This window comes from Rhipicephalus microplus, chromosome X, assembly GCF_043290135.1.
Source record: "Rhipicephalus microplus isolate Deutch F79 chromosome X, USDA_Rmic, whole genome shotgun sequence".
Taxonomy (NCBI): domain Eukaryota; kingdom Metazoa; phylum Arthropoda; class Arachnida; order Ixodida; family Ixodidae; genus Rhipicephalus; species Rhipicephalus microplus.
The window spans coordinates 216,893,304-216,921,129 of NC_134710.1; the positions used below are offsets into that span (position 1 = coordinate 216,893,304).

A 27,826-nucleotide genomic window follows, 5' to 3' on the forward strand; every position below is an offset into this window, starting at 1 on the left:
TTCCCAATTCACTCAAAGATTGTATTTTATATATATATAAATTTTAAATTTCTTTATTTGTACTTTTAATGTAGTCTTCTTTTTGCATATGCGTGTGTTTTTGTTTCTAATTAATTTGGTTGCCATGGTAGTTGTGACAATATCATGTACACACATGCGTTCGCTGTGTCAATCTTGAACGAATGATGTTTGCTGCGCATCGTCCACTCCTCTGCACTCGTATTCCACAGCTCTATAGTCTCAAGCGGGAAAAATTAGCCAATATATTATCCAACATTTGATCGGCGAGCAATTGAAAACGAGACGGTAGCTAAGACACTGCTGTGTGGTAGCAGTAGGTTTGCATACAGCGCGCCTGCTCGCATTGCAATCTGCGATAAAGGATACCAAGAAAACACTTTTGCAATATGCGACCTAGAAGCTGCCATCAAGGCGCTGCAAGTAAAGCGCGCGTCGCGACAGTCGCGAAACGCGCGATTGCTGGTGCTTGCGTCAGGTAATCACCGCATACGCTCGTAGTGCCTGCTATCTACTTGAGGAAGTAATCGCTAAACTGAGACGCACAAGTGGCTCTCTGAGACGCAGCTGTTTCTACGTTTTCCAGGGTGGATAGAAAAAAAAAAAAAAGGCCAGGTGCTTTGACATAGCTCGGAAGGTACGTTATATATTTTGCAAGATCTTCACTGGATAAGCTTGAAATAGAGCCCGTCGGTTGGTTCCAAGAGTTCTTCGACCTTCAAACTTTCAACTCTTAAAGCTGACGGCGCGTGGTTGCCAATAAGTGCTGTCCGATATGTTAGAAGTCAGCATTACACGCGTGTTAAGAGATCGCAGCATGGCTGTAATTAGCCGTGTGGCATGCATTCTGTTCGTCACAAAATTAGTTGGTTAACCGTCGGCACTTATGGCGCTTGCTCCCGAAGACGCACGTGGGAGAGCATGGTCTTATGCTCGGCCAATGAATAACGCGCTGTTTCTACAAGCGCTGGACCCAATAACTTCCTTTGTACATTTTTGTTTCTTTCTTACTTTTATTTCACTGAAAGGAATGTACATATGTGGTTACAAAATTTAAATAATCGTGTGGAAGCGTTTCTCCATGCGTATACATATATATATACTTGAACTTGCGTACGGCTACGAAACGACGAAAATGCCATTATCAGTAGGTTTGCATTTTGTGGAAAAAAAAAAAGAACATTTCACTTCATAGCTACTGCTTGAGCGCAAGTGTTTCTTATGTATGTAAACGCCAGTACAATTGTTAGAAATGAACAATAATCATTAGCAATGCTAAACATATTTCAAGTGCTTATACATTTTATTGTTGCTCTAAAAATGTAAAGATGCATATGCCTTGAACCTCTGCTGTGCATGTAATAAAAACTTCATCAAAAAAAAGACTCGTATTTTCTGTGAACAATACATGCCATTTTCTCTGATTTCACAAGCCAAACAGTTATAGTAAAGGTTCCTTCTGACTTGAAAAATGAATTCAACAAGGCACCCTACAGAAATTAGTAATATTAAATAACCAATGAGTGTAGCCACGCACTGACATACTAGAACATTTTTACTAGTTTAAAAGCCATTTTTAAAGTTATTGAAGAATTCTAGTTTAGAGTAAGTAGTACCAGATATGTGCCTACACTTGCATCATCTCTGCATAATGTGGCAGCATCTCTGCATAATTTTGTCTCCTAGGCAAATTGAGCCAAGAGCATGTTCTCCAGCTTGAGAACATGCTCAAGCATGTTCCCATACTGCAAAAGCCCATACTGCAAAATTATGCATCTCTGCATAATTTTGTCTCCTAGGCAAATTGAGCCAAGAGCATGTTCTCCAGCTTGAGAATGTATTGATTTGGGCAAGTTGGCGTGATATCTCGCAAAGCTCACGAAAGTCAAGACACAAGAAAACACACACAAATATGATCAGCACTGGTCATCTGTCTTTTATGACAATAAATTATTCAATATATTCTTCAACAGCTCAGTGTATGTATACCGAGCAATTTTTTTAATTTTAATAGTATTGCCGTGTAACTGAAATAGTTGTAAAAATATTTTCTGCACCAATCAAACCTTGAAATGCTTAGAACATTTATTCTGATCTATTGCAATGCAGTATGTTGGATGTGACTGCTTGCAAGTTCTGTTCTTTTTAATACTGTTGCTGTTAATGCTACATCCTGTAAGAATAAATGGCATAAATCACTCTAGTAATCGTCTTACAGGGATGCTGTAAGTTGTCTCGATAAAACCATTTTTTTTAAATAGACTCTGTACGAGCTGTACACTAGAGCTCATAGTTTACCATGTTCACTCGCGGTTGGAAATAACTTGGTAAATTTCCATCCCTACAAACCAGTGGAAAAAGAAGAGTGCTGGTGGAGACACGAGACAGCGTCTTCCTGTGTTCTACGCATAATCCTTGTTTATTTCACACTTCGGCACATATGTGTAGCATAACATAACAAGGCCTTTGATAACAACTTCGGGATTCCAACTGTATTAATGCCTCATGGGTGACCGTTCACAGCTTTGCTCAATTCATTTGGGTTGGTTTTTTAGTAAATCATTTTTTCGCCACTATAAAATATTATGAGTACTAATGCTTGTATGCAGAATAACTGCAGTTTGTACACAAAATAACTTGTATAATGCTTATATTCATAATAATTGACCATGTGAAAGTATTGTAACAAAATTTTACTGTGTGGATGTCGAGTGCTATTCATTTTGATAGTTTAGCATTCAATACATTCTAGCATTGCTAAACAAAAGACTGCTTGATAAGAACAAATCGTACAATATGTGTGCATTACATTCTGTACTAGGGCACTATATTGCTGATTATAAGGTTGGTGCATTCAATTTATGAATCTCATTGCCTGGAACAGCCATACAAAAGTAAGGGATGAAAACAGTATGTTTACAAATAATAACGGAGATGCAAATAAGCATGCTAAATAAAAAAAATCTGTATAAAGCACTTGCTACGCTAATGTCTGTGAAAGAGAATGGTGTGGATTGTGCAGAATATAAAAAGAGGCAACATAAAAAAAAAAACTAGAAAACTGGAGTGTCCTCCCACAGTGTTCAAGAAAGGCACCTAGTGGAGATGTGGTAAATGAAACAGCAGTGCATTTCTTTGTAAGATTAAAGAGAGATAGTGCAAAAATTCTTTTATATTCAGTATTTGCAAAATGTGAATATCATATTGATGGAATTCACCAAAACAGAAAATAAACATTGAAAGTTAACTAAAATTGAAATTATTGAAAGCTAACTGAAAGAAGCTGAACTGAAAGTTTGTTAGGTTACTTGAAGGTAATTAGTGCTATAATTTTTCTGGCTAAAAGGAATAATTACCAGGTCTCAAACTTCTTATTTCTAATTAGAGATACCTATCATTTAAAATCCTGCTGTGTATTAATTTGTTAAAAGATGGCAAGTATTTCTTTGTTAATGTGCATGTAATGTTAATGTGCACGTAATTAATGTGCATATTATTACTATTAACAAACTTCTAGAAGTGGCAGATGGTGACATCATAAATATGACCATTCATCGTTAAATTATCTGTGTAATATATAGCATGTGCTACATCGTTATGATTGCCATTCTGGTATTCATGATTTGTTAAACTTTGTATTTAGGATATTTCCAATTCACAGAAGCAAAATGTTTGCTGAATGCTATGAATTCATGCATGCAATGTCTATTAGTTCATACAATGCATCCACGTTCATGTTTCTACTGTTACTCAAAATTCATTCAGTTTATAGAAAAATTCACAAGTAATGATTTCATTTTTAGGAGTAAAATGCACAGTAGTTCAGCTTACATTTTTTATGTTGGTGAAAAAGAAACCTCACAGCCTTCAGCTATGTAGAAAAATGTCATGATTTTAATGTACCATAAGATATAAGTTGCAACACAGGTGGAATGTAAAAGTTCACACTCTGAGATTTTAAATGTACAGTTAACAGAGCTACACTCAAACCTCAATATATAGAACCCATATATAAAAAATATTAGTTATATTGAAGTAAATGAATAGTCTTTCAATAGATATAGTGTTAGGAATATACATTTATAACAAATGTTTGGTTGTAACAAATTAATTTTTGTGTAAGATGCAATTTCATTATAATGAAGTTTGAGTGTATATGGTCAGTATTAAACTTTAGCAGTTTACTTTGACACTTCTTTCAGGAAGTAATCCAACATAGTAGTAGTTCCTGGTTAAAATATATAGCATCAGTTTTGATGTTAGCTTTTAAAAGCATGCTGTTTCTAGGCAGCCAAGGACATAGTAAATTATTTTTAACCTTTTATTTAATATAAGACGTAGTGTATCTGGGTTATAGGAGCTTACACTGATTCTTTAAAATTAGTAGATCTCTACTGGTTTCAGAAGCTACATTGTGTGCAAGAATGGACAAGGCAGCTTTATTTCCACTGCCTTTAAAGTACATCCGACAAGAGTACACCAATTATGCTTCTAGGATGGCATGGATTTCTCAGGTTAGTAATGAGGTTTTTCAGGTTAGTTTTAAGAAGCCTGCTTGCACGGTGTAGAATACTGAAGATCATAAATAGTCGTCTGATTACATTGAAACAGACAACTAATCTCATAAAAGGCTGCTTTGTCACTGCTCTAGTTTGACTGAACCAAGATGAAGGTCCTTATGCTGGAATCATATTGAAGGTGTCAAACATGCAAGCTGATAATATTTGTGCTGCTCTCAGTTCCCTGCGTGGTTCAAAGTTTTCTCAACGCATGTCTAAACTGTAACATTGCTAAAACAGATTGTGGCTGCCTTGGTTGAGGCGGGTTGTATTTGTTGGAAAGCCTGCTTATGGAAACTTGCACAGCTTAGGTGAGAGGCTGGTAGATGCCACATGGCCTAGCTGAAGTATCGTTACAGAATAGGTCATTAACCAGTGTCAACAAACAATAATGTTGCAGTGTCCTTGTAGATACTTTGCTCATACAAATTTGCCATAGTAGGATCTGCTTTTTTATGTGTGTGTTTGGGTTTGAAATACACCAAGATGACAAGGCGAGCAATAATAATAATCATAGTGGAGGGTTCAGGAGATTTTATCCATCTGCTGTTATAAACATGCACTGACACTGCACAGTACTCGTGGCTCTAGCATTTTGACTTCAATGAAATGCGACTGCTATGGTCGGAATTGAACTTGCGACCTTCAGATCAGCAGCCAACCACTGTAACGGTTGTGCCATTATGGCGGACATGGAAAAGTCAGATTTTCAGATATATTAGATGGCAGTTTCAAGTTTTCCTGCCCTTCCCATCTGTTAGGAGGAAGTTTAACCCACTGTGATACTCTCAGGATAAGTTGAAAACAAAGAGGTTTTTTTTTTTATGAAACAGCTAGTAAAATGTATTACCTGTTGGAAGCAGACTTTATAGAGCACTGTTTGTTTAACAAAAATTATTGAAAATTGAAATACAAAGAAAGGAAATAACTATTAAGTTTACAGCTGAAGCTGAGCATTGATGAACAATACCCGAAATATGTAAACTGCATCTGTCCAGATATCTAAAATAGATAAAATTGATATAATACAGCTTTAATACCTTTAAAACAACCTCAATATACTGAAATGATGAAATGAAAAGAAATGTAATGCTACCATTGCCTAAATATGTTTCTTTTAGGCACCAAATTTATTAATTGCTATTATACGCAAAACTAGGCCTGTCTTGGTCCTTAATTGTCATTATCATTTGAAAAAGTCAAGATTTTTTGTCCCTCAGGAGCAAGTGCTGGAACTTGGTTGTGGGCCTGGCCTGATAAGCCGGCAAGTATTACAGCCCTTGTGCGAGGCCCATTTTGCCCACCTTCTCGCAGTTGACAGAGCTTCAGAGGCCATTCTGTATGCTCAGCAGCATTCTCACCACAGAGACATCTCATACTGCCATGTTCCTGATCTACACATAAGGTAAAAGAATTTGAAGATTTTCTGCAGTTTTTAAAATTTTTTAGTGCAGTAGTGTGGAACACTCGGGGCCTAATAATGAAATAATAGTGTTGTGCACATTCTTTAATAGCAAGAAAGCATTGTTGTGATTGGTGAGAGGTCTGTTTAGAATATGAATGCTTTAAAGTTCAGAAGTTATGCAGTCTGAATGTTACTTTGTGGTTTTTCAAGCTATGTTTGGCCTTTGATGGTTCGACATGAATCTTATGTCAAACATTGAAAGGTATGACACAAAAAGGTTGATTCTGTTCGGTTTTGAAAAGGGGCATGTCCTAAGCCTGAGTAAAAGGATGATGCACAAAGTTGGCCAGTATCTTTGCACGATCAGCAGTGGTTCAGCAGCGTGTTATCACTCATAAAAAGGGGGAATTCCAGGCACATTCCTTCATCATCATCAGCCTGATTACGTCCACTGCAGAACAAAGGCCTCTCCCGTGTTCTGCCAGTTAACCCGGTCCTGTGCTTGCTGCTGCCAATTTATACCCGCAAACTTCTTAATCTCATCTGCCCACCTAACCTTTTGTCTCCCTCTAACCCGCTTGCCTTCTCTGGGAATCCAGTTAGTTACCCTTAACGACCAGCGGTTATCCTGTCTACGCGCTACATGCCCGGCCCATGTCCATTTCTTTTTCTTGATTTAAGCTATGATATCGCTAGATACAGCTGTTATATACCTTCCTCTTGAAGGATAGTGGCAATCTACCTGTCGTAATTTGAGAGTGCTTGCGAAATGTGCTCCACACCATTCTTATTCTTCTAGTTACTTCAATCTCGTGGTTTGGCTCTGCGGTTATTACCTGCCCTAAGTAGACATAGTCTTTTACAACTTCAAGTGCACTATTACCTATCTCAAAGCGCTGCTCTCTTCCGAGGTTGTTGTACATTACTTTCGTTTTCTGCAGATTCATTTTAAGACACACCTTTCTGCTCTCCTTGTCCAACTTCGTAATCATGAGTTGCAATTCGTCCCCTGAGTTACTCAGCAATGCAATGTCATCGGCGAAGCGCAGGTTACTAAGGTACTCTCCATTAACTCTTACCCCTAACTGTTCTCATTCTAGGCTTCTGAAAACCTCCTGTAAGCACGCGGTAAATAGCATTGGGGAGATTGTGTCCCCCTGCCTTACACCCTTCTTGATTGGTATTCTGTTGCTTTCTTTATGAAGCACTATAGTAGCAGTTGATCCCCTGTAGATTTCTTCCAGGATGTTTATATATACTTCATCGACGCCCTGATTCCGCAGTGTCTGCATGACGGCTGATATTTCTACTGAATCAAGCGCCTTCTCGTAATCTATGAAGGCTATGTATAGTGGTTGGTTATATTCTGAGCATTTCTCTATTACCTGATTGATAGTATGAATGTGGTCGATTGTTGAGTAGCCTGTTCGAAATCCTGCTTGTTCCTTTGGTTGATTGAATTTTAATGTTTTCTTTACTCTGTCAGCAATTACCTTTGTAAATAGCTTGTATACTATAGAGAGCAAGCTAATCGGCCTGTAATTCTTCAAGTCTTTGTCATCTCCTTTCTTATGTATTAAGATGATGTTAGCGTTCTTCCAAGGCTCTGGTACTCTTCCCGTCAGGAGACACCTCGTAAAAAGGGTGGCTAGTTTTTCTAACACAATCTGTCCTCCATCTTTCAGCAGATCTGATGTTACCTGATCCTCACCAGCAGCTTTGCCTCTTTGCATGCTCTCCAAGGCTTTTCTGACTTCTTCTATCATTACTGGTGGGTTGTCATCTGGGTTACTGCTAGTTCTTATAGTATTAAAGTCGTGGTTGTCCCGGCTACTGTACAGATCTCTGTAAAACTCCTCCGCTATCTTAACTATCCTATCCATATTGGTAGTTATTTTGCCTTCTTTGTCCCTTAGTGCATACATCCGATTTTTGCCTATCCCAAGTTTCCTCTCCACTGCTTTGACGCTTCCTCCGTTTTTCAGAGCGTGTTCAATTCTCTCCCTGTTATACCTTCTTACATCGCATACTTTACGCCTATTAATCAACTTCGAAAGCTCTGCCAGTTCTATTTTGTCTGTTGTACTTGAGACTTTCATGATTTGACGCTTCTTAATGAGATTCTTCGTTTCCTGGGAAAGCTTGCCAGTGTCCTGTCTAACTACCCTGCCTCCAACTTCCACTGCACACTCCGTAATGCACACTCCGTGGCACATTCCTTGCCACTGTCCAAATATGTGGATACAAGCAATTTCAGACTAAACATCTTTTAGCAGAGCTCTATAAAGCAGCCCTGCATTGGTTAATGCTTACCTTTAACCTGATGACATTTTAGGGTAAAGGTTATAAAAAAATATTCTGTTTTGCTAATTGTACCTGCATGACCATTATAATTAAAAACCATGCTTATTTGGGCAAATAATACAGTCCTGATATTGTGTTAATAGAGTTTGTATTGCCTCATTTGAGTAATACAAACTATTTCATAAAGGTGCCAGATTTAAACAAATACCTTAAAGATATTTCATGCTTTTTTTCTCTTGCTTTAAATGATTATTCAGGACGTGAGAACTGTAGAAAATTGCTGTCATGCCTCGGAGCACTCTCAATAATTTCTTATGACTGTAGTGAAGAGGAATGTCATAGTGGTCGGGGCACACCCTCCAGTAACATCGAGTGAGTCTGTCAATCGCGTATTGCTCGTGGATGCCACTTGTGCTCGGAGTTTGTGAATTGAGCTGTTTATCAAGCTACCGATCGACTCTGATGCTAATGCCTAATAAACACAAGACTTTTACATAACAGCTTTTCTACTACCAGTTTCGTTTATGAAGAACAAGCAGCAGTAGCAGCCCTCTCATGTGATCACATTCCGAGTCATGACGCCACAATACCATACAACCTTGGAAAGGAAGCTGAATCTGCCTGTAGAATAGTTTTCATATTAGGTTCTTCAGGGTACATGACTGAAGCTTGGATGTTGCTATTGCAAGGGGGTTTAATAGTGACGCCAGGTAAAAGGCAGACAGCCGGTATGGAAACAAATGCTCGGGCAGTCCAGCGTCTACAGCTCGTGCTCCCGCTCGCGCTTCGCACTCAGCGATGGTCCCACTAGTCATTGCCTTGTGAATTCCCCACTACAATGCCCCGGCGACGAAGACGAGCCATCGTGGCGACTCAAGGTGACGAGAGAACAGGAGGGTCGTAACAGGGCTTCAGGCGACTGACGTGGACCGTCTCACGACCAAGGCGGCGTTTGTCCGTGGATGGCTTGAGCGGTTCAATTACATAGGGGACAGAAGAAGGGTGCTGTATGACGCGGTAAGGGCCCGTATACTTCGGTGCAAACTTGGGAGTGAGTCCAGGAGAGTGGAAGGGCAGTCGGAGCCACACGAGAGAACCGACGGGGAAGGTATTTTGAACAAGATCATGGTCGTGGTGATCTTTTTGGAGGGCTTGGTTATCGACTGTGAAGGACCGTGCAAGCTGACGACACTCTTCGGCATGTTAGGCCATTTCAGAAACTGGGCTGAAGTCGGAGGCATCAGGATTGTATGGCAGAATTGTGTCGAGTGTGTTGCATGGGTCACGACCATATAAAAGAAAAAATGGAGAAAAGCCTGTTGTTGATTGAATCGCCGTATTGTAGGCGTACGTCACGAAAGGAAGAACAACGTCCCAGTTGGAGTGGTCGGAATCAATATACATAGCGAGCATGTCTCCAAGGGTTCTGTTGAAACGTTCCGTTAGGCCGTTCGTCTGAGGGTGGTAGGCTGTTGATGTGCGGTGTACCGTACGGCATGAATGTAGCAGCTGTTGCAGAACTTCGGACAAAAATACGCGTCCTCTGTCACTCAGGAGCTCCCGTGGTGCACCATGACGAAGAACAAACCGATGCAAGATGAAGGTTGCAATGTCACGAGCACCAGCCGAAGGTAGCGCTGCCGTTTCGGCGTACCTTGTCAGATGGTCGGCAGCCACAACCACCCATCGATTAACACCAACAGAGCACGGTAGCGGGCCATATAGGTCAATCCCAACACGGTCAAATGGGCGTGCAGGACATGGTAAAGGCTGCAGTTTACCGGGTGAATGAAAAAAATGTCTTGCACAGCTGACACAGGGAACATGAGCGAATGTGTTTGCGTACGAACGTGTACATACCCCGCCAGTAATAACGTTGGCGGATCCGCTCATACGTCTCTAGCGCACCGGCGTGTGCGTGTTGTAGTTCAGCATGAAAATATTTGCAGATATCAGACCGGATATGGCTGGGTATGACTAGCAGCCATTTACGACCCGCCACTTGATAGTTGCGACGGTATAACAGGCCATCCCGTATGGCGAAATGCGTTGCTTGGCGGCGAAGAGCACGCGGGTAACTGGAAGTTGATGCGTCAGAAAGCATATTCAAGAGCGAGGCAATCCAAGGGTTCTTTCGCTGTTTGGATGGCATGTCTGTGACGCTGACGGCAGAGAGGGGAAGGTCCAGGGCTGATATATCCGTATCATCAGATTTCACGAGTGATCGTGAAAGCGCATCTGCGTCAGAGTGCTTTCGCCCCGATCGGTAGACGACGCGTATGTCGAATTCCTGGAGGCGTAGTGCCCAACGTCCGAGGCGGCCGGAAGGATCTTTCAGCGAAGCCAACCAACAGAGTGCGTGATGGTCAGTTACCACATCAAAAGTTTGGCCGTACAAATAGGGGCGAAACTTGTTTAACGCCCACACAATCGCGAGGCACTCTTTTTCTGTAACAGAATAGTTGGCTTCTGCCTTAGTTAGGGCGCGGCTGGCATAGGCGACCACATATTCCGTAAAACCTGGCTTGCGTTGCGCCAGTACTGCACCAAGGCCAACGCCACTTGCATCCGTGTGTACTTCGGTTGGCGCAGTAGGGTTGTAATGGCGCAGCACGAGTGGTGAGGTAAGGAGTTGGCGCAGTGTTGCGAAGGATTCGTCACAGGCTGCTGTCCAATTCGAAAGATCTGCAGGGCCAGCAAGGAGTTTGGTGAGTGGAGCGATGATGGAAGCAAAGTTCCGGACAAAGCGACGAAAATAGGAGCACAGGCCCACAAAGCTCTGTAGTTCTTTAACAGTAGTCGACTTAGGAAATTCAGCAACAGCACGAAGCTTGTCAGGGTCGGGTAGAATGCCGGCTTTCGAGACGACATGACCAAGTATGGTGAGTTGTTTAGCCCCGAAGTGACACTTCTTCAGGTTAAGCTGAAGCCTGGTGTTTGTAAGGCACTGTAGAATCTTACGCAGACGAGTGAGATACGAAGTGAAATTGGGTGAAAAAACCACAACGTCATCAAGATAGCACGAGCAAATGTTCCATTTGAGACCGCGTAAAATGCTGTCCATCATTCGCTCGAATGTGGCAGGCGCATTGCAGAGTCCGAATGGCATCACGGTAAATTCATAGAGGCTATCCGATGTGACAAACGCTGTTTTTGGACGATCAGACTCAGCCATTGGGACCTGCCAATAACCCGAGCGAAGGTCAAGCGAGGAAAAGAATTCTGCACCTTGGAGACAATCAAGAGCGTCGTCTATGCGGGGAAGAGGGTAAACATCTTTCCTCGTGATGTTGTTTAGGCGCCTATAGTCTACGCAGAATCGGATTGAACCATCCTTTTTTTTGACGAGTACAACTGGGGAAGACCAAGGGCTACAAGAAGGCTCGATGACTCCACGCTGTAGCATGTCGTCTACTTGTTCTGCGATTACCCGACGCTCCGCTGGTGACACACGATAAGGGCGCTGGCGCAAAGGAGTACTCTTTCCTGTGTCAATTGTGTGCACAACGGTGTTCGTTCTTCCTAGCACCGCTTGGGGAAAGTCAAACGAACGCTTGAGTTCGTGCAGCAGGTTAACAAGCTGCTCTCGTTGAGCCGGGGCGAGATGGCTGTCAATAGAACGGTGAAATGCATCGGTAGACACGCTGTTCGAGGCGAAGTGAGGAACCAACGCGTTCAGCTCCATATTCGGCTTGGTGTCGAAGAAATCGGCAGGCACAATAGTACCTTCATCGATAAGCTGAATGTGGCCGAGCGTCTCGTTGCGGCGCAAACTGAGGTGGCGCGAGTTGGGATTGGAAATAAATATCCCGGTAGTGTCTTGACAAAACTCAAGAACGGCGAATGGCAGCGATGTGTGGTGGCGGCTACCGAAGATGTCAGATGGCGTGAATAGGACGGTAGCGTCAGAAAGTGAAGCACAGCAGGCAGGGACAAACTGGGCGCTGAAAGGAGGAAGGTCTATGTCCGTCGCGACGACAAGGTTAGCCACACTAGATACGGCCGCATTAACAGAAGGCGCATCACGAAACGGTAACAGCTCCACTTCGGCCCGAGCGCAGTCCACGACGGCGTGATGACGTGATAAAAAATTCCATCCTAGGATGACATCGTGGGAAGATGAAGCCAACACGTGAAATTCAATAATGTACAACACGTCTCGAATAACCACTTTTGCTGTACATGCCGCGACGGGCTCAATTTGTTGGGCGCTCGCAGTACTAAAAGAAACCACGGGAGAAAGCATCGTCACTTTACTAAGAGAGCGGCAGAGTCTTTGACTAATCACAGATATCGCGGCACCGGTATCGATGAGTGCGAGTGTTCGTACACCTTTGACGATTACATCGATAAGATTGGCGGGAGACATGCGAGGACTTAAACGACAGCCGGTACGGAAACAAATGCTCGGGCAGTCCAGCGTCTACAGCTCGTGCTCCCGCTCGCGCTTCGCACTCAGCGATGGTCCCACTAGTCATTGCCTTGCGAATTCCCCACTACACTATACCTACTGCCCATGTATATGCATTTAATTTGCAACTGAGCTGAGCACTCACATAGCAACTACGTCCTTTAACGCGATAGCATCAAAGAGCTCGTTTTGTAGGAATTACGGTGTCAGCATTGTTGGTTGTGGGTGAAAAATCATCTTATGCATGATCGAAAAATCGGGAATGATGGAAATAAAATAAGTAAATGATAAAAAATCCTGGAGCATACCGAAGACTGAACAAGGGTTGTTCGGATCCAAGCGGGGATCAGACCCGGGTTGTTAGTGTGGAAAGCAGATGTTCCACCGCTTGGCCACACCTCTGCTTGTGAAAACAGTGAAAAGAACTTCCTCTGCTTGGAAATGCAGTGAAAGTAGCTTTCATGCTTCAAAAACACATGCGTCGTGTATACATGCTTCACATTTCAACATGGGGTGTCTTGCTAAGCGATGGCAAGCCGCCCTTCTCAGCAAGGCCCTTGAAGACCAGGTGTGGGCCGTCCAGTGGGCCAGGACCATCGCTGAAGTCCGCGGAAGATGTTCCTCGAACGATGTGTCCCTGACAGCTTAGCCCCGGGCAGAGCAACAACTGTTTGACAAATAAAGTTCATTCAAACCAACAACTCAACTCAACATTGCAACATGAAATATTGCTATAATAATGCATGGTACAAGCGTCCATTGCAAATAGCGTCAGAATATGTGATGATTTTAAAGGCTCCGTGCTTGAAAGTCGGTACCCCATTAGAAAAGGCACACACGCTACTGCGCCTATTCCCTTGAGGCCACGTAGTGGGTGCATAGCAAATTCGAAACGGTTTCATGCACTAAGTGTTTGAAGTGCGCACTAGGAACAGCATGTCACTATCGTGTTCAACTCCTAAAGGCGAAGCTTTAGGGTCCCTTTAACTTTTTTTCATGAATCAAACAGAAATGAACAAGCAGCAATTTATTACATGTTTTGATGCATGGAAGGCTGTTGCTTGTTTTTTGACAGTCTTCTAGATTTTTGAAAAAATGCTCAATACGGCCTACATATAGAAAACAACTGCTTGGAATTTTCAATGTGCAACCAGTCAGAATGTGTTTTATCACGATTAGGGCACTTGCATTTTCTTTGTGTAGTTTTTGTGCCTACACAATAATTTAGAAAGTGAGCACAGTATAATTGTGTTTATAAATTTTGCATGATTGAATTCTCTATTCTCTTGATAAACTTAAGATGTGGCATCTTATGCTGTTATTCGTTAATGCAACTGATATTGGGACCAAGCAAGCCAAAGCAAGGGTCAAAACGCTGCAGTGTGCTGCTACCATTTAATCACCTTCTGGTCATGAGATTGCAGTACAACCTAACTTCAGAGCCGCAGCAAAAGTGGTTTCAGCAATGTTGCTGTATTAAATTTTTTAGGGTTCTCTTAGATTTGACAGTACTTTTTGTTTGATTTTTTGTCCCAGAGCATCATTTAGTACTGATGAATAACAAAAAAAAGGTGTCAGTATTCTAGGAACATGTGCATCATTGATTGCGGATTTGTGAATAGTGCTAGCCAAGTATACATCAGCATTTGATTAGCAGAAAGCATCCGAGTTAGCTTAGTGGCTCTGATTCACAATATAGCTAGACCTTTATTCCCAACATAGCTAGCACTTGTTATGTATGATTGTAATTTTCATGACACAAAGTGAAAGTATTTTTACCCGTGATTCTCACATTGTAGCTTTAAAGTTTGTGCATATTGTAATTAGCAGCCAGTTACAAAATTCTTGAGGACCTCAAAAAGTGTGGTGTTTAGATTGAGGATTCAGTCAAGTAGGCAAACATGAAATATTGTGATGACAATAAATGTTTTATAAATCAAAATAACACATTTAATTATGCCTTCTTTTTTGTCAGACTTGGTGAGGATTTGTCGTATATAAAAGGTGTGATGCACGCAATTGTTGTGTGAATAAAATTTATTGCTTGTATAGTAATGATAGTTGACTCAAAAGTGCAGTAACCTGCAAAGTATAGCATATAAAAAGAAAGATGTAGCACTCATGAGGCCTTCCCTTACTTGTTCATTTTAGCTGTGTTTAGTCATTGTCAGCTGCAGTCCTAAAATGTCTTCTCTTATTGTGCAGTGTACCTGTAGAGATGCGAGGGGCATTCAACAAGCTCTTCCACTATGGTGGTGCTTTGCCGTGCACCGAAGGCAATGGACTAAGCCAAGCATCAATACTGCTAGACATTAAAGGCAGCTGTGTTCTGCTCCTGCCTGTGCGCTGTTGTCTCTTTGATGTACTCGAACAGCTCTCAAGCAGTCCCCGCTGGAAGGCCTACATGAGAGTATGTTTAGTCAAACATGTGTTCAAGCACTTACCGGTGAATGTTGTTGTTCTTTTACTTCACTGCTATTGTGATACTGACTAGGACTCTAAAAGCATCAGTGCAAATGCATGAACTCTCACTACAAGCAAATGTGCTTATGCACATAACTTTCAACACGTCAACTCACAGTTATTTTCATTCATAGTCAAGTTGAAAAGTTCCCAGCAACATTAACTCTGTTCTGCCCACACATCTGCAGATTTTCAATATGTATTGAGTGAATTGTCTCACGAAGTGGACACTAATAATCACTGCATAGTGGATTTGAAATTATTGTTTGCTAGCAGAGAATCGAATAGATAATGCAGAGGTAAAACTGGCACACACCTGTGGCATCTGCATAAAACTAATATTTTCACTACCTGTTACCAGCCTTCTTTCACATTCTATCAGGACAGCCATAAAAGGACACTGGGCTGACCCAATGATTTGCTGTACTGCCAGCATACATTACTAAGATGTATGCTTAAGTGCCATGCCGCAGTGGTCTAGTGGCTAAGATACTCGGCCGCTGACCCGTAGGTCGCCGGATCGAATCCCGGCTGTGGCGGCTGCATTTTCGATGAAGGCGAAAATGCTGTAGGTCTATGTGCTCAGATTTGGGTGCACGTTAAAGAACCCCAGGAAGTCGAAATTTCCGGAGTCCTCCACTACGGCATCTCTCATAATCATATGGTGGTTTTGGAACATTGAACCCCACATATCAATCAATCAATCGATGCATGCTTAAGTTTTCAGCTGTCCATTTGATCTGACCAGGCCATGAAGTACTGTTATGTTGACTGAAGCTCGGCTGTTGCTATTTACTAGTGCACAGTAATATCTGCACAGAATCACATGTGTGGATAGTCACAACTGTTGCATGTGCTATACTTCTGGTACAGTACACCATGTTCTCAAATATACTCAATTAGAGAATGCTGGCACTCAGTTGTCCATTAGTGGACGATTAAGTGGAGCATTGTCCAAGTAACTGCATCTTTTTTGAACTCTTGGTCCCTTTACGAGGAAACGCTTCTACAGTAAAACGTCCTTAATTTGCACTCGGTTATTTCAAAATTTCGCATAATTCGAAGGAGTCCCGCGGTCCAGATTTTTGCAATGTAAGTTTGGGTAGATAATTTGAAGCGGTGGCCGGCACCAGTCCGGTTAATTCGAAAAGTTTGGGTGCCATGAGCCAGTTCCAGATCCCGATTTCGCCGCGAATCTGCGGAACCACGGCTATTAATAACCACAAGGCTATCGACACTAATGAGTGGCAGCTAAAGCACTCCAGTCTCGCTAATTTCAGCGCAAAAAAAAGAAAAGAAGAAAAAAACAGTCTCGTGGTCAATCAAAACATGCGCCTGCGGAAAACGGGTTGTGCTTCACTGCAACACAGTGGTGACACGCGGGCAGTTTATTGCATGTTTCTCGCAACGTCAGCGGGTCATGGTTTACCCATTATTTCTGGGATTGTAACGAAATTAATAAATGACAGTTTAGCGAAAACGGCGATGTATGCGAACCCCCGATTGCCGGTTGCTCTAGCAATTCGCGTCTTTGCACTGCTGGCGGAGTTTTTGCCAGCAACACCTACTTCGAAAACTAAGTTTGAAAGTATCAAAGCTATCTTTTTTTTCAGGCAAACCACATCGTGCGCTTCGTCATACTGGTGATTAATAAATTCATAATTATAATAGAAAGAATGTGCGAATGGTCGCATCATGACGCGCTGACGCAACGTGGAGCAAGCGATATGCTGCCCGCGTGTCGCTACTGTGTTGCAGTGAAGATGTCTTGTTTTCTGCAGGCGCACGTTTCAGTCGATCACGACCGCTTTCTTTATTTTTTTTTTCTCGCTGGCAGCAGCGAGGCGCACCGTTCGTCTATGTTCGCAGCAAAATGAAGACCAGTTATTGCTGGAAAACATAACCTTTGGAGCTGAACGACGAACACCGATTACTTTGAATAGTTCTAAGTTCCTTGCATCCCACTTCTTGTATGTTCTGTTAATTCGAAAACCCGCTTAATTCGAAGCTTTCTCACGGCCCCAGTGACTTCGCATTAACGAGGTTTTACTGTATATGCTTGCGAAAATACCAAATAGGGCCTGCATGTTGCCAAAGCCATTTTAAATCTTTGTGTGGAATCATCCTTGATCTGGTGTTGGTATCATCTAATGAATGAGTGCGTGTAATGAAAACAGCTCCATGAACTTTGTGGATGCATCAGGCACTAGCTGTGGTGTCATTGCTTGGGGCTGTGCAGGTCCACACCTGATGGGTGGCCCACCAATTATTCATCAGGAACGGAACTTGGGTTTTTGCTGGGAGGCGGTTATGGACATAGCGGGAGGATTCTGAGCAAATACTGAGCCGATTTAATTGTCTCTGCACATTAAAGTTAAAAGTCGGGTGAATTGGTGAGAGTTCATCTTACATGCGAGGCAGTGCTCGAGACAAGACACACAAGGAAGAAACTATGTGACAGTGGGTGGTGAGGGGGATGAGGGTGAGTTGAACCTCTTCTGGCTATGCCACTGCTGTATTTCATGCAAAAGAGGGCGAAGTTCAGGGGAAGGTGGAAGCTTGAAGGGATGAAAATTCTTGAACGGAAGACGACATATCAATGATTGTGGAAGACGTCATATCAACAAGTGGACTAGGCTTCTTCAAGGCTGCTACAGAAAATTTTAGAACAAACATGTTTTCAGGTCCATTTCTTGCGGTAGTGTAGATAATTTATTCTTAAGGAGTAAATAAATTGATAAGTTTCTGCCTTCATTTCCAACAGAGGCGTAAATGTTGTAGGCCCGTGTGCTCAGATCTGGGTGCACGTTAAAAAACCCCAGGTGGTCAAAATTTCCGGAGCCCTCCATTACGGCGTCTCTCATAATCATATGGTGGTTTTGGGATGTTAAACCCCACATTCAATCAATCAATCAAGTTTCTGCCTTGATGGTTTTTGGACCGCTAAAACTATTCTGTGCAGGATAGTATATATATATATTATTGCAAACTTGTAGCCGTCATGAGCTTTTTCTCCTAACTTCACAAGGATGCAATGTGGCTGGTACCACCTCAGAGCCACTGGCAGGAACCTGTGGAGACTTTTAAAAAAGCAGCAAAAGAAGCTGGCATGGAAGTGAATACCGTTAAACTTGACACCACAGAGGCTACTTTTGACAGCAGTAAGCAATTTCAAGGTAGGTATTTTTATATGTTTGAGGTCATACAAGCTTTTTTTTATGATGTTCTGTGAATATTTTCTGAAAAATATGGAAGACTGGGGAATGCTGCAGTGGCATGTGTCTGTATTCTAAGCAATTTTATAGCTCTTACATTGCTTTGTCATTAAGCACTTTCACAGCAAGGTTGTAATCTCTGGTCTGTGTTATTCAATAAAACACTTAATGCAAGTGTTTGCTTGCTTTGTCTGTACTTATAGGCTGCCTGATAGAATGTCTGCACAGTAGCTTGCTCTTGTATTCATGCAACTGTGCTTTTTCATTTTTTTTCTCTAGGGCAAGTGTTTTATTGAGTGATGCAGGCCAAAAAGTATTATTTGGCTGCGAAATTCGGGTTGAAAACAAAACGTCAATATATGCATATCCTTCTTGAAAAAAAAAAAGTTGGGTGCTATACTGAGATATATATACAGGGCCTACCACGTAACAAGAATCAAGAATGTTTTTAAAAAGTAGTTCAGCACAGGTAAATGAAACCAAGGACATATAGTATGCAGTCATTTGGCACTCACTTGGATGTTTTTTTATATTGCACTGAATTCATTAAATAATTAAAATAAATTATTCAACCTTTTTAATATTTCCTTGAGGGCCAAGTGCATTTCACAACACTGGAAAGGGTATTTCATGCAAAATATTCTAGCCATTTTGGCAACCATCTTAAATGTACTTAAAAAATATTTCTTATTTATTTCATTGAAAACAGACTTGTTAGAATATTTTTAAGAGAAAAAAACTTTTTGGTCACATGGAATACTTCTTAATTTCCTGGAAAGTTGTGTGGATGTTGCTTGTAAGAATGTTTACTCTAAGAGTATTGTTTTACGTTTCAATGCCAAATTTGCTTCATATGAGAAGCAAATGTGTTTGTGTAAGGTTTATGAAGTTTAGTAATTATACTGCAATTTTTCTGTCATATCTGCCAAGAAATTGTCATAGATGTCACTTTCTTGCTTCCCAGTGACAGCCCTGCATCTGTATTACTTGAAAACTTCTGATGTAGAACATGAAACTTTTTTCTGAATTATTAATGACATAAGTTTTAAAATTTGATTTAATAATTAGTATGCCTTTTCTTCTTTGGCTATTCATATTTTTTTCTCTTACTAATTAGCAACTTGACCATAACATGGCCCTTTATAATCCCCCCACACTGTAACCTGTATTATGTGTATTCTTTAGCTCTATTAATTGAATTCAAGTAATGTATTTATTGATCTTCAATAATTATTTGGTTCTGTGTGTTTTTTACCACTTAAGTTATGCTCTACATTTAAAGTTTCAAATGCAATTGTACAATAGGCATTGCCTGGTACCTCCTACCCTCTTGATGGCTGTAAAAAAGGGGAACAGCATTTGTGAATGAGCTCTCTGCCATTTTCTCATGTGCATGTGGATAATTATGTTAGTATTATAATATTAGTTTTTTGTGCCTGCCTTAGATATTTTCAGACTTATGCTAGCAAGTCAGCAGATTGTCTCAACCAGATGTTCAGTCAGCTGAATAATTAAAAGATTTTTATGCTGTTGATTTGCTGATACATGCCACATGTATCCTGTGAAATTTTGCTTCTCACTTTAATTATAATAACCAAGAAATAAAGTTTCTCAGAGTGATTTACCCTGATAATTTTCGCAAAGTGAGGCACAAAATTTTTCCTTGAATAGCTTGGAACAGAAATAGGTAGCATTGCACTCATAAATGACATTGGTCGCACCTGCTAGTGAATTTGCCTCTAGATACAAAATTGTTTAAATAACACGATCTAGCGATGTGAATGTGTTACACTCTGGACTTGTAAAGAATACTGTTGCAATAAATAGACTGCACCGGTGAATCTACCAGAGAGTTGTTGTCACAGCTAAAGGGGCATTCCTACAATGGGTAGAGTTGCAGTTCATTCTGCATACTGAATGCAGTATGGTTTAGTGATGCTAAATTCTGTAATCTTAGTTTAGCTGCTTATAGTGTGATTTGTTGGCAGTGCAGCAGACAGCACTTGACCTGTAGATGGCATTTGTTGCATGAGTCAATGCTCAGGAGAATAGAAATGCTCAGCCAATGTGTTGGAAGTACTCAGGATATAAGACAGCAAAGAAATAGTTGCCTGAAATAAATATTATGATTAATTGGGCTTGTTTTCATATAGTATAAGGAAGAGAACAAAGTGAGAAAGTTGCAACACTCAATTTTGAAGTGTCTATAATGTGGACTGATGTACTGTTATGCTAAATCTATAAGTAGCTTTTGAAAATATATAATCTTACATGCTCGAAATTGGCATGGAGCAATAGCTTGAAGATAGATTCCTAGCTTTTGTTAAGTGTCTTAATTAGTATGCACAGAATCTAGAGAAAAGAACAAAGCCATACACTTTGAAACAATTTCAAGTAACTAGCACTTTAAACAAAGTGATGTTTCAAATGATTAGCCCATTTTGTTAATTTTTTTAAACTATTAATTTTACTGTTTTTCACTTCACAGCCATGGAGCCAGGTGATTATCCAAAATAAACATGCCATATACTCAGTTACCCAAGAATTTATTTCTTTTTATTGTGTATGACCTTCAGTCTAGTGCATGATGAATTACAGAATAGAAGATCTAGCTTATTCGACTAGTACAAAAGGCATTCATAGCACTCATTGTCTTAGCATGAAACAAGAGCAACAAATAAATGACATTTCAGTGAATATGTATTATTTCTGTGTATAATCTTCACCCAAAACTTCTGCCTATGATGCATGTGCTAGTGCAGACCATTCAAGTGGAACTTTTCGTCTTCAGACTTCCGAATAGGTTGACATAAGCTTCGTTGTTAAGGTGCTTGGTGCTGAATACGCCTAATTCGACACATCATGTGCCAGTTCTGGATGGAACCTGCCTGTACGTCTAAAAACTCGGAAAAGCGATGACTTCTTCATGGTTCTGAAAACGTCCCCACAAAGCGTATTTTTTATGAAAAAAAAAAAAAAGAAGTCACTTAGCTCAAGATGATGTGGATATGGCTGGTGAGACAAAATTTTTTTAGCCTTAGGAGGCTGCATGCATCACTATCTCCTATCCTGTGTGGCCCGGACATTCACGATGGATGCTGCCATTTTTGTTTTTATATCACAGTGGTGTCGCATGGTATTATAAAGAACAAAAGCTTTATATTACGCTAAAGCTACACAGATGCACACCCATATTGATATCCTCTGTGTATGCCTTTTATAAACTTATGATATCGATAATAAAACTTTATGAATGCCCCTTGAATGTTTGCAAAAAAATTTGACATAATGTATATTATAAGAAGGTGTACACTCATGTTTGCAGTGCCACGCTGGATATGCAAACTTACAGTGTTTTATCTGGACTTGCCATGCAGATATGAAAAGAGGCTTTACTGACAGTAGTGGCTTCACAATCCCCCTTTATGTACATGAAAAAGTATGATAACCATCATTGGTGAACCAGGGTGTTAAAAGATTTTAAACACTTAACAAAGAAACTAAGAACTACCAAACATGTTGACTTAACAAATAGGAAACTCATTTCCAAGCAAAGCTTTGTTCATGGATGTCCTGGTGTCCTTCAACAAGCGATGAAATGAAAGCTATGCAACAGATTTGGTTCTAAAGAAGGGCCAATATTTCTGAATAAAGTGTTATTGAACACCAACTGTTCATGCTTGGTTTCCTTCATTGTTAATTGAACATCACGGACAATTCATAGCTGGTTCACCTTCAAACGCAGTACATTCTTTTTTTCCTTTTTTCAGTTACCTTAAAGAAACTATTGTGATCTTTATCTTGTGTTCTAGCATTTTACTTAACGTTTTTACATCTGCTTCGAAAAGGTATCGATGCTTGCCAAGATCATTGGAGTAGCTTTTCAATGCAGATATTTTTGGCATAGTGGTATTAACATAGCTACCTCTTGTATTTTATGCTAGACAAATAAGTAATTTTAAAACTGAGGAGTGCCAAGTTTGCTGAGCAGCCTGGAAGAGAAAAAAGCTGCAATTTCTGCTATGTGCAGAGTTTCTGGGCTGGGCCATCCCATTCGTAGCACGCATCCCGATGGAAAACAGGCAGGCATTCTTGGATGAAGCATTGGCACTGAGTTTCGACCAAGGTGTGCAGATGACATCAAGTGGCAAGCTCCAGCTTTCAATCACACTCTTGAGTGCGCTCTGCACTAAAGTGCAAAACATTTGACTTCTTTCAACTTGTGCATGTCTCCACGGAGTTTTGGCTCTTTAAAAAAATGACATCCAGTTAATGCTGGAATCCTGGTGATACTGTGCCAAGCACACATAAAAGATACACATTTCGTGCCATTGTAAAAAACACTGATGTTGTGCATTTCATGGCTCCCTAAAACTGATATTGGGAGCCAAATATAATGTTTACTATAAACTAAGCGACTAAGCTTTTTTTTTTAGTCATAATATTGCCTAAAACTGTTATATGTGACTTCTCTGTGAGCTCATTGTACCTACGTTGGTGCAGTGTAGTGATGACTAGTTTTTCTGTGTAATGTATAGTAAAAAAGACATACTAGTAAGTATGCTGTGAAGCTATCTTCTTTTAATGCAGTCTTGAGTTATTTCTTATGTGAATATGTATGTACAGTCGAAACCCGCAATACCGAAACCCCGCGAGTACGAAATCCCCGCGGAAACGAAATATTTCGGGATCCCTGGCGAACGCTCATAGAAGCCCATGTATTACGTATCTCGCGGCAATGAAATGTTTTCAGACAGCGATCCCGCATAACAAATTTTCTACCACGGTGCGGGCCTTATTTCACCTTCCCGCCAAAGGCTAACTGTCGAAAATATGCCCGTATGCTTGTTATGCGCACTCAAAATTTGTAAACATCTGCTTTTGCCGCACTAGCGTGGGTACCGCCAGATTGAGAAGTGCTTAAAACCCGCTGCCTTAACTACCACCGTGCAAGCGTCACGCACGGATTGCGCTTCGGCCTCAAGATTTGAACGAACGCGCACTTGGCGGCGAGAGTGGTGGCCGTGCAGTGCCTCTATCCCTGACCAACGCCTGGGGGAAACTTTGAGCCCTCGACATCCCAGATGAACTCACCGTTGATGCGTTCGTTCGCGCCAATGACGACGTACTCGTGTACGAGGAATTGACCGACGAGGCCATTATCGAAAGCGTGTGCAAAGCTGATGACACCGAGGACCAAGAAGAGACGCATGCGGAGAAACCCAACCCGCGGGTTGTTTTGGATGCGCTGGGCACCCTTCGCTCCTTGTTCGGCGCACATGTCGACGATGTAGCAATGGACTACTTTTTCCAGTGCGAAGGGAGAGCTTTGAAGTTGTTGCATGGCAAGGGTCGGAAAAGTAAGTTGACCGACTTCTGGCAATAAATTTTCGTTCTGCTGGCCGTATCACTGTTCTTATGTCTCATACTCGCGGCTACGAAATTCTCGAAAAAACGAAATTTTTTGTTTCCTCGGCGATTTCGTTATTGCGGGTTTCGACTGTACTATCATTGGTATGATTAGTTAATTTGTCTCCTTGTTTATAGTAACTGTCCAGCAAAGTTTATATTGACTGAACAAGTATCTCATTCCAAAATTAAGTGTGCTAAAAACCTCTCAGTGCAGCCAATAGGAAGTTTCAAGAGATACAGGTTATTATACCAGATAACCTTTTGTGAGCTCATTTATATTTTTCAAATAGTAACAAAAAATATGCCTGCAGAATATCCAATGAATGTGCCTGAAATAGTGTGAAGCAATTTTGACCAAAATAAGACTATTACTTTACAAGAAAAAAGTGGACGTGTATGTCCCATTGACTCATGATGGACCTTTGAAAAATTAGGACAGCACTGATCCCATTCCATTTGAGTGCAACAAGCTGCAATCCTTTTGCCAATTTTCTCTCACGAAAAGGTTTTAAGTGGTACAAGAAAGTACTACATAAAGTGTGAGGAAGAAAAAAAAAGAAAGAAAAGCATCTCTTGCCCAGCACATTTGCAGCTGTGGTAAACAATGCGCAAAAATGAGATTAGAATATTCTTCTTCAGAAAGTGTGTATTGCACTGTAATAGTGCCCATAAAACTTGAAAAAAAAAAAAACATTTATAGGGGTCTGTTTTGTAGTTCAGCTTAGCAACAAACTCCTTCATTTTTTGTTCGAGTACGCTTCGACATGATTAATGGCGAATATACTACTCCAATTTTCAAACAAAGTCCATAGATTCATATTAGAACTACCTATTCCAAAATTCAGAAGATGAGAAAAATACTATAAATCCACAATTTCAGCTATACTGCACACAATGCAAGAAGAATTTGAAAAAATTTCTACTGAGCAAGACGAATTGCAACTAAATGTGTCTCTGACATATTTTAAACTTGTGAAATATTTTTTCTTTGTTTTCTATATGTTTCTTACCTATGGTAACAGAACATTATAGCTCTGATTGCAGGGCGCAGCAGTAGAGGAAGCTTATACTAAAGAGAAAAAAGTGGGACATATTCGTCCCATTATTTCTCAGAGGGTTCAGTCAAAGGTGTTAGTGCTTGTCTAAACTGTGGTATCCAAACACCAAGCATAGCTCCGTCTGCTTATACAGAGAAGTATAAGAAACAGAAAGCATCATGAAATTAGAGAAGAGGGAAAGGAAGAAAGAAGCAAGGCAAGGCAGAAGTTCATTCCATGCCGAATGTCCCAGCCATTTTGGCGACCATCTCAAGTACATTCTAAAGTGTCATGCTGATTTATTGCATTGAACACAATGAATTCCCTGCAATATTTTGGAGAAAACAATTTTTGGTCACTTAAGAGCCTTCTGAATTTCACAGTCTCATCTGAATGATTTTTGTCTGAAAATTTATTCCAAGGGTATCATTTCTTATTTCAGTAACAAATTTTGTTTACTTATTAAGCAAAGGCATTTTTATGAGTTCTTTGAATCTCAGCAGTATTATTGCAATTTTCTGCCATATGCTCATCGAGAAATTTTGCCAAAAATGTTCTGTTTAAATTTTTACCCTATCGAATTGTGCTATATGTGGACATCTTTGTAACCAGTGCTTAAACTGTGGAAGGTATAGTTTGCGATAAAAATATTTTCTGGCCACTAATGTTTGTTAGTAAGTTCATAACTCTAAACAAAAAAAGAATGAATAGAAGAAAAAGAAGCACAATATTGAAGCCACTTCTAACAATCTATTGGGATACAGAGGTGCTTCGAAAATTATCTTGATCACTGCTGTTGTTGACAAGCAGTGGTGCTGCTGTTTGAGATTCTTGTGCATCGGACTCTGAAGGCATCGTGCGAGACTAGATTAATGGCATCCAGAATTTGCGGCGATGATTCATAAAGTTGTTTTCTCCATTTTTTCAGGATCATACAAATAGCACCGACCAGTAAGCCGATCATCATGACCATTTGTTAATCTTTATTTGACTATTTTTTAGAAAAAAATAAACAGAATATTATTACTATTAGAACCTGACAATGCTCATCAGGAACATGTGGCCCTAGGAGTTAGGAAAAAGTGTCAATTGTCTTGCTGTTTGAAGCTTTTTCATTTTTTTTTAGCCACCTAAAAGCTTTCGTGTTGGCATAGGCTCATCATGATTGGAGGTTACTTTAAGCTTCCTGCAATGTGATTGCATTGTTTTTGCATATCTTGTGTTTGTCAGTTGTCATGAAGTGTGCTGCTTGTATTTAGTTATTTAATGCCTTCAGCTGTTGGCGACAGAACCACATAGTGATTATGGCTCCATGTATGACGCCATTTTCATGTGCACAATTTCATATGTTGACAGAAATATCTTGGCAGAATGTGCCATCGTGTGCAGCTATGGTGGTGGCTAAGTCTGAACTATAATTGGCAACATTCATGGTGATATCCGAATGTTATTAGAGTTCCTAATATTTTTTCTTCTCTCTCTTTCTTTTTTTTGTGATGTGGCGGTTTACTGAAAATATACCTAAGTAATTTACCAGTGAAGTTGGAACTGCTTGAAAAGCGGCGGATGTAACAGTGAAAATTCACTAGCTAGGTACTTTTGCTACCATTGACGACAAATATAGAGTTTTGTTGGTCAAGGTCAATAGCTAATTATAGGTAACATTCACCGGGAAAAAAACAAGGTCAACCTATATTATATGGTAGCTTACTTGTATAATCAAATTGTGAGTTGTCGACAATATCTCTGTAGTTTAAGCTTTTCTAAAAGCTGAACTAATAAAACTGAAAGAACAGTCTGCACATCACGACGATACTATACTACCCACGGTTTGAAAATATATTCTAGCTCAGGTAGACTTTCAAGGTTGGCAGTTGCAGTTATTGCAATCTAGTCATTTAAAGTTTGTAAATGGCTAGTCTGCAAGTTACTTAAAAGACAGTTCGAGCTCTAACATCTAACCGGTTTTTATTGTCCTCATTGATATGCTATTGATTGATATTTGGGGTTTAATGTTCCAAAACCACCATATGATTATGAGAGACACCGTAGTGGAAAACTCCAGAAATATTGGCCACCTGGGGTTCTTTAATGGGCACCGAAATCTGAGCACACGGGTATACAGCATTTTTGCCTCCATAGAAAATGCAGTCGCCGCAGCCGGGATTCGATCCCGCGACCTGCGTCGACTGCATTTAGCCACTATACCACCGCAGCAGGGCAGTTTTTATTGTCCTAACATGATCAATGGGAGATCACTGTACCATTCTATTAAGTACAAATATAATATAACAGCAAGAAAAGCTGGACAAGAAAAATGTTTGGCAGGGCATATCAACTTTTACCCGACTTGATTCAGAAATTTGTTACCTGTAGTATTCATATTGCAGTACCATAAATTTTGAAACAAGCCCCCCCCCCCCCCCCCCCTCTTTCTATAGTGAAACAGAGAAGATTTGAAAGTGAGCTTTTGCTCGATTGTGGACCAAAATTCAAAATGGCAGAAGAAGAGCCTCTATGAAGAATGCACACATGAGCTTTTAATCAAATGCTTTGATTGCATTCACATGCATTTACTGTTTTTACTGAACTCCGATGAAATCGTGGCCATGGCCTAGGCCACTCCCAAGGAGGTCTGGAGTGTCGTCGCTGCTTCATGTGATTGCTGGATGCTTAGTTGAACCTGGTGGTTGGAGCTAGCACGGCCGTCCACCGCGCCGCAGCTTCATCTGAGTGTGTGCGCCATAAAGGAGGAGGAGGAATAAATGAGGAAGGACAGGGAGGTTAGCCAGTTGTGCGCCATAAAGTTTCTCAGTATGATGTGCGGATTACAGTTGTTGGACGTACTGCATTTTCTAGATTGCAATGCCAAGCGTGGTGTTGTCAAAGGTGAAAGTGTTCTTGCTGCCGAGTTTTGCTTGTCGCGAAGGACAAGGTCGACGATGAAATACATGCTTTCGCACAGTTCACGTGTGACTGACCGGACGCACATGCATGAAACC

General features: G+C 40.8%; 1 protein-coding gene across 4 annotated transcripts; it reads left to right on the plus strand.

The window, feature by feature from the left end:
* Positions 1-8: 8 nt before the first annotated feature.
* On the plus strand, positions 9-22,785 carry LOC119187490 (juvenile hormone acid O-methyltransferase). Of its 4 annotated transcripts, none has more exons than XM_075878638.1 (6): positions 9-655; positions 4,406-4,532; positions 5,798-5,982; positions 14,903-15,107; positions 18,189-18,336; positions 22,406-22,785. In XM_075878638.1, exons 2-6 carry the CDS (start codon positions 4,443-4,445, stop codon positions 22,582-22,584), a joined length of 807 nt encoding a protein of 268 aa, XP_075734753.1. In that variant the 5' UTR covers positions 9-655; positions 4,406-4,442; the 3' UTR covers positions 22,585-22,785. The 4 variants fall into 4 exon arrangements, with proteins under 4 accessions (XP_075734753.1, XP_075734752.1, XP_075734754.1 ...); XM_075878637.1 differs by having other exon boundaries at positions 4,423-4,532; XM_075878639.1 differs by lacking the exon at positions 22,406-22,785 and adding an exon at positions 21,701-22,045 and having other exon boundaries at positions 4,423-4,532.
* The last annotated feature ends 5,041 nt before the right edge of the window (positions 22,786-27,826 follow it).

Bases quoted from the DNA above. Each gene is read 5' to 3' on its own strand.
- LOC119187490 (XM_075878638.1), top strand. From the start codon at position 4,443: ATGGACAAGGCAGCTTTATTTCCACTGCCTTTAAAGTACATCCGACAA. The intron at 5,983-14,902 runs GTAAAAGAATTT...CTTATTGTGCAG, and splicing joins GTTCCTGATCTACACATAAG to TGTACCTGTAGAGATGCGAG. The intron at 15,108-18,188 runs GTATGTTTAGTC...TAACTTCACAAG, and splicing joins GCTGGAAGGCCTACATGAGA to GATGCAATGTGGCTGGTACC.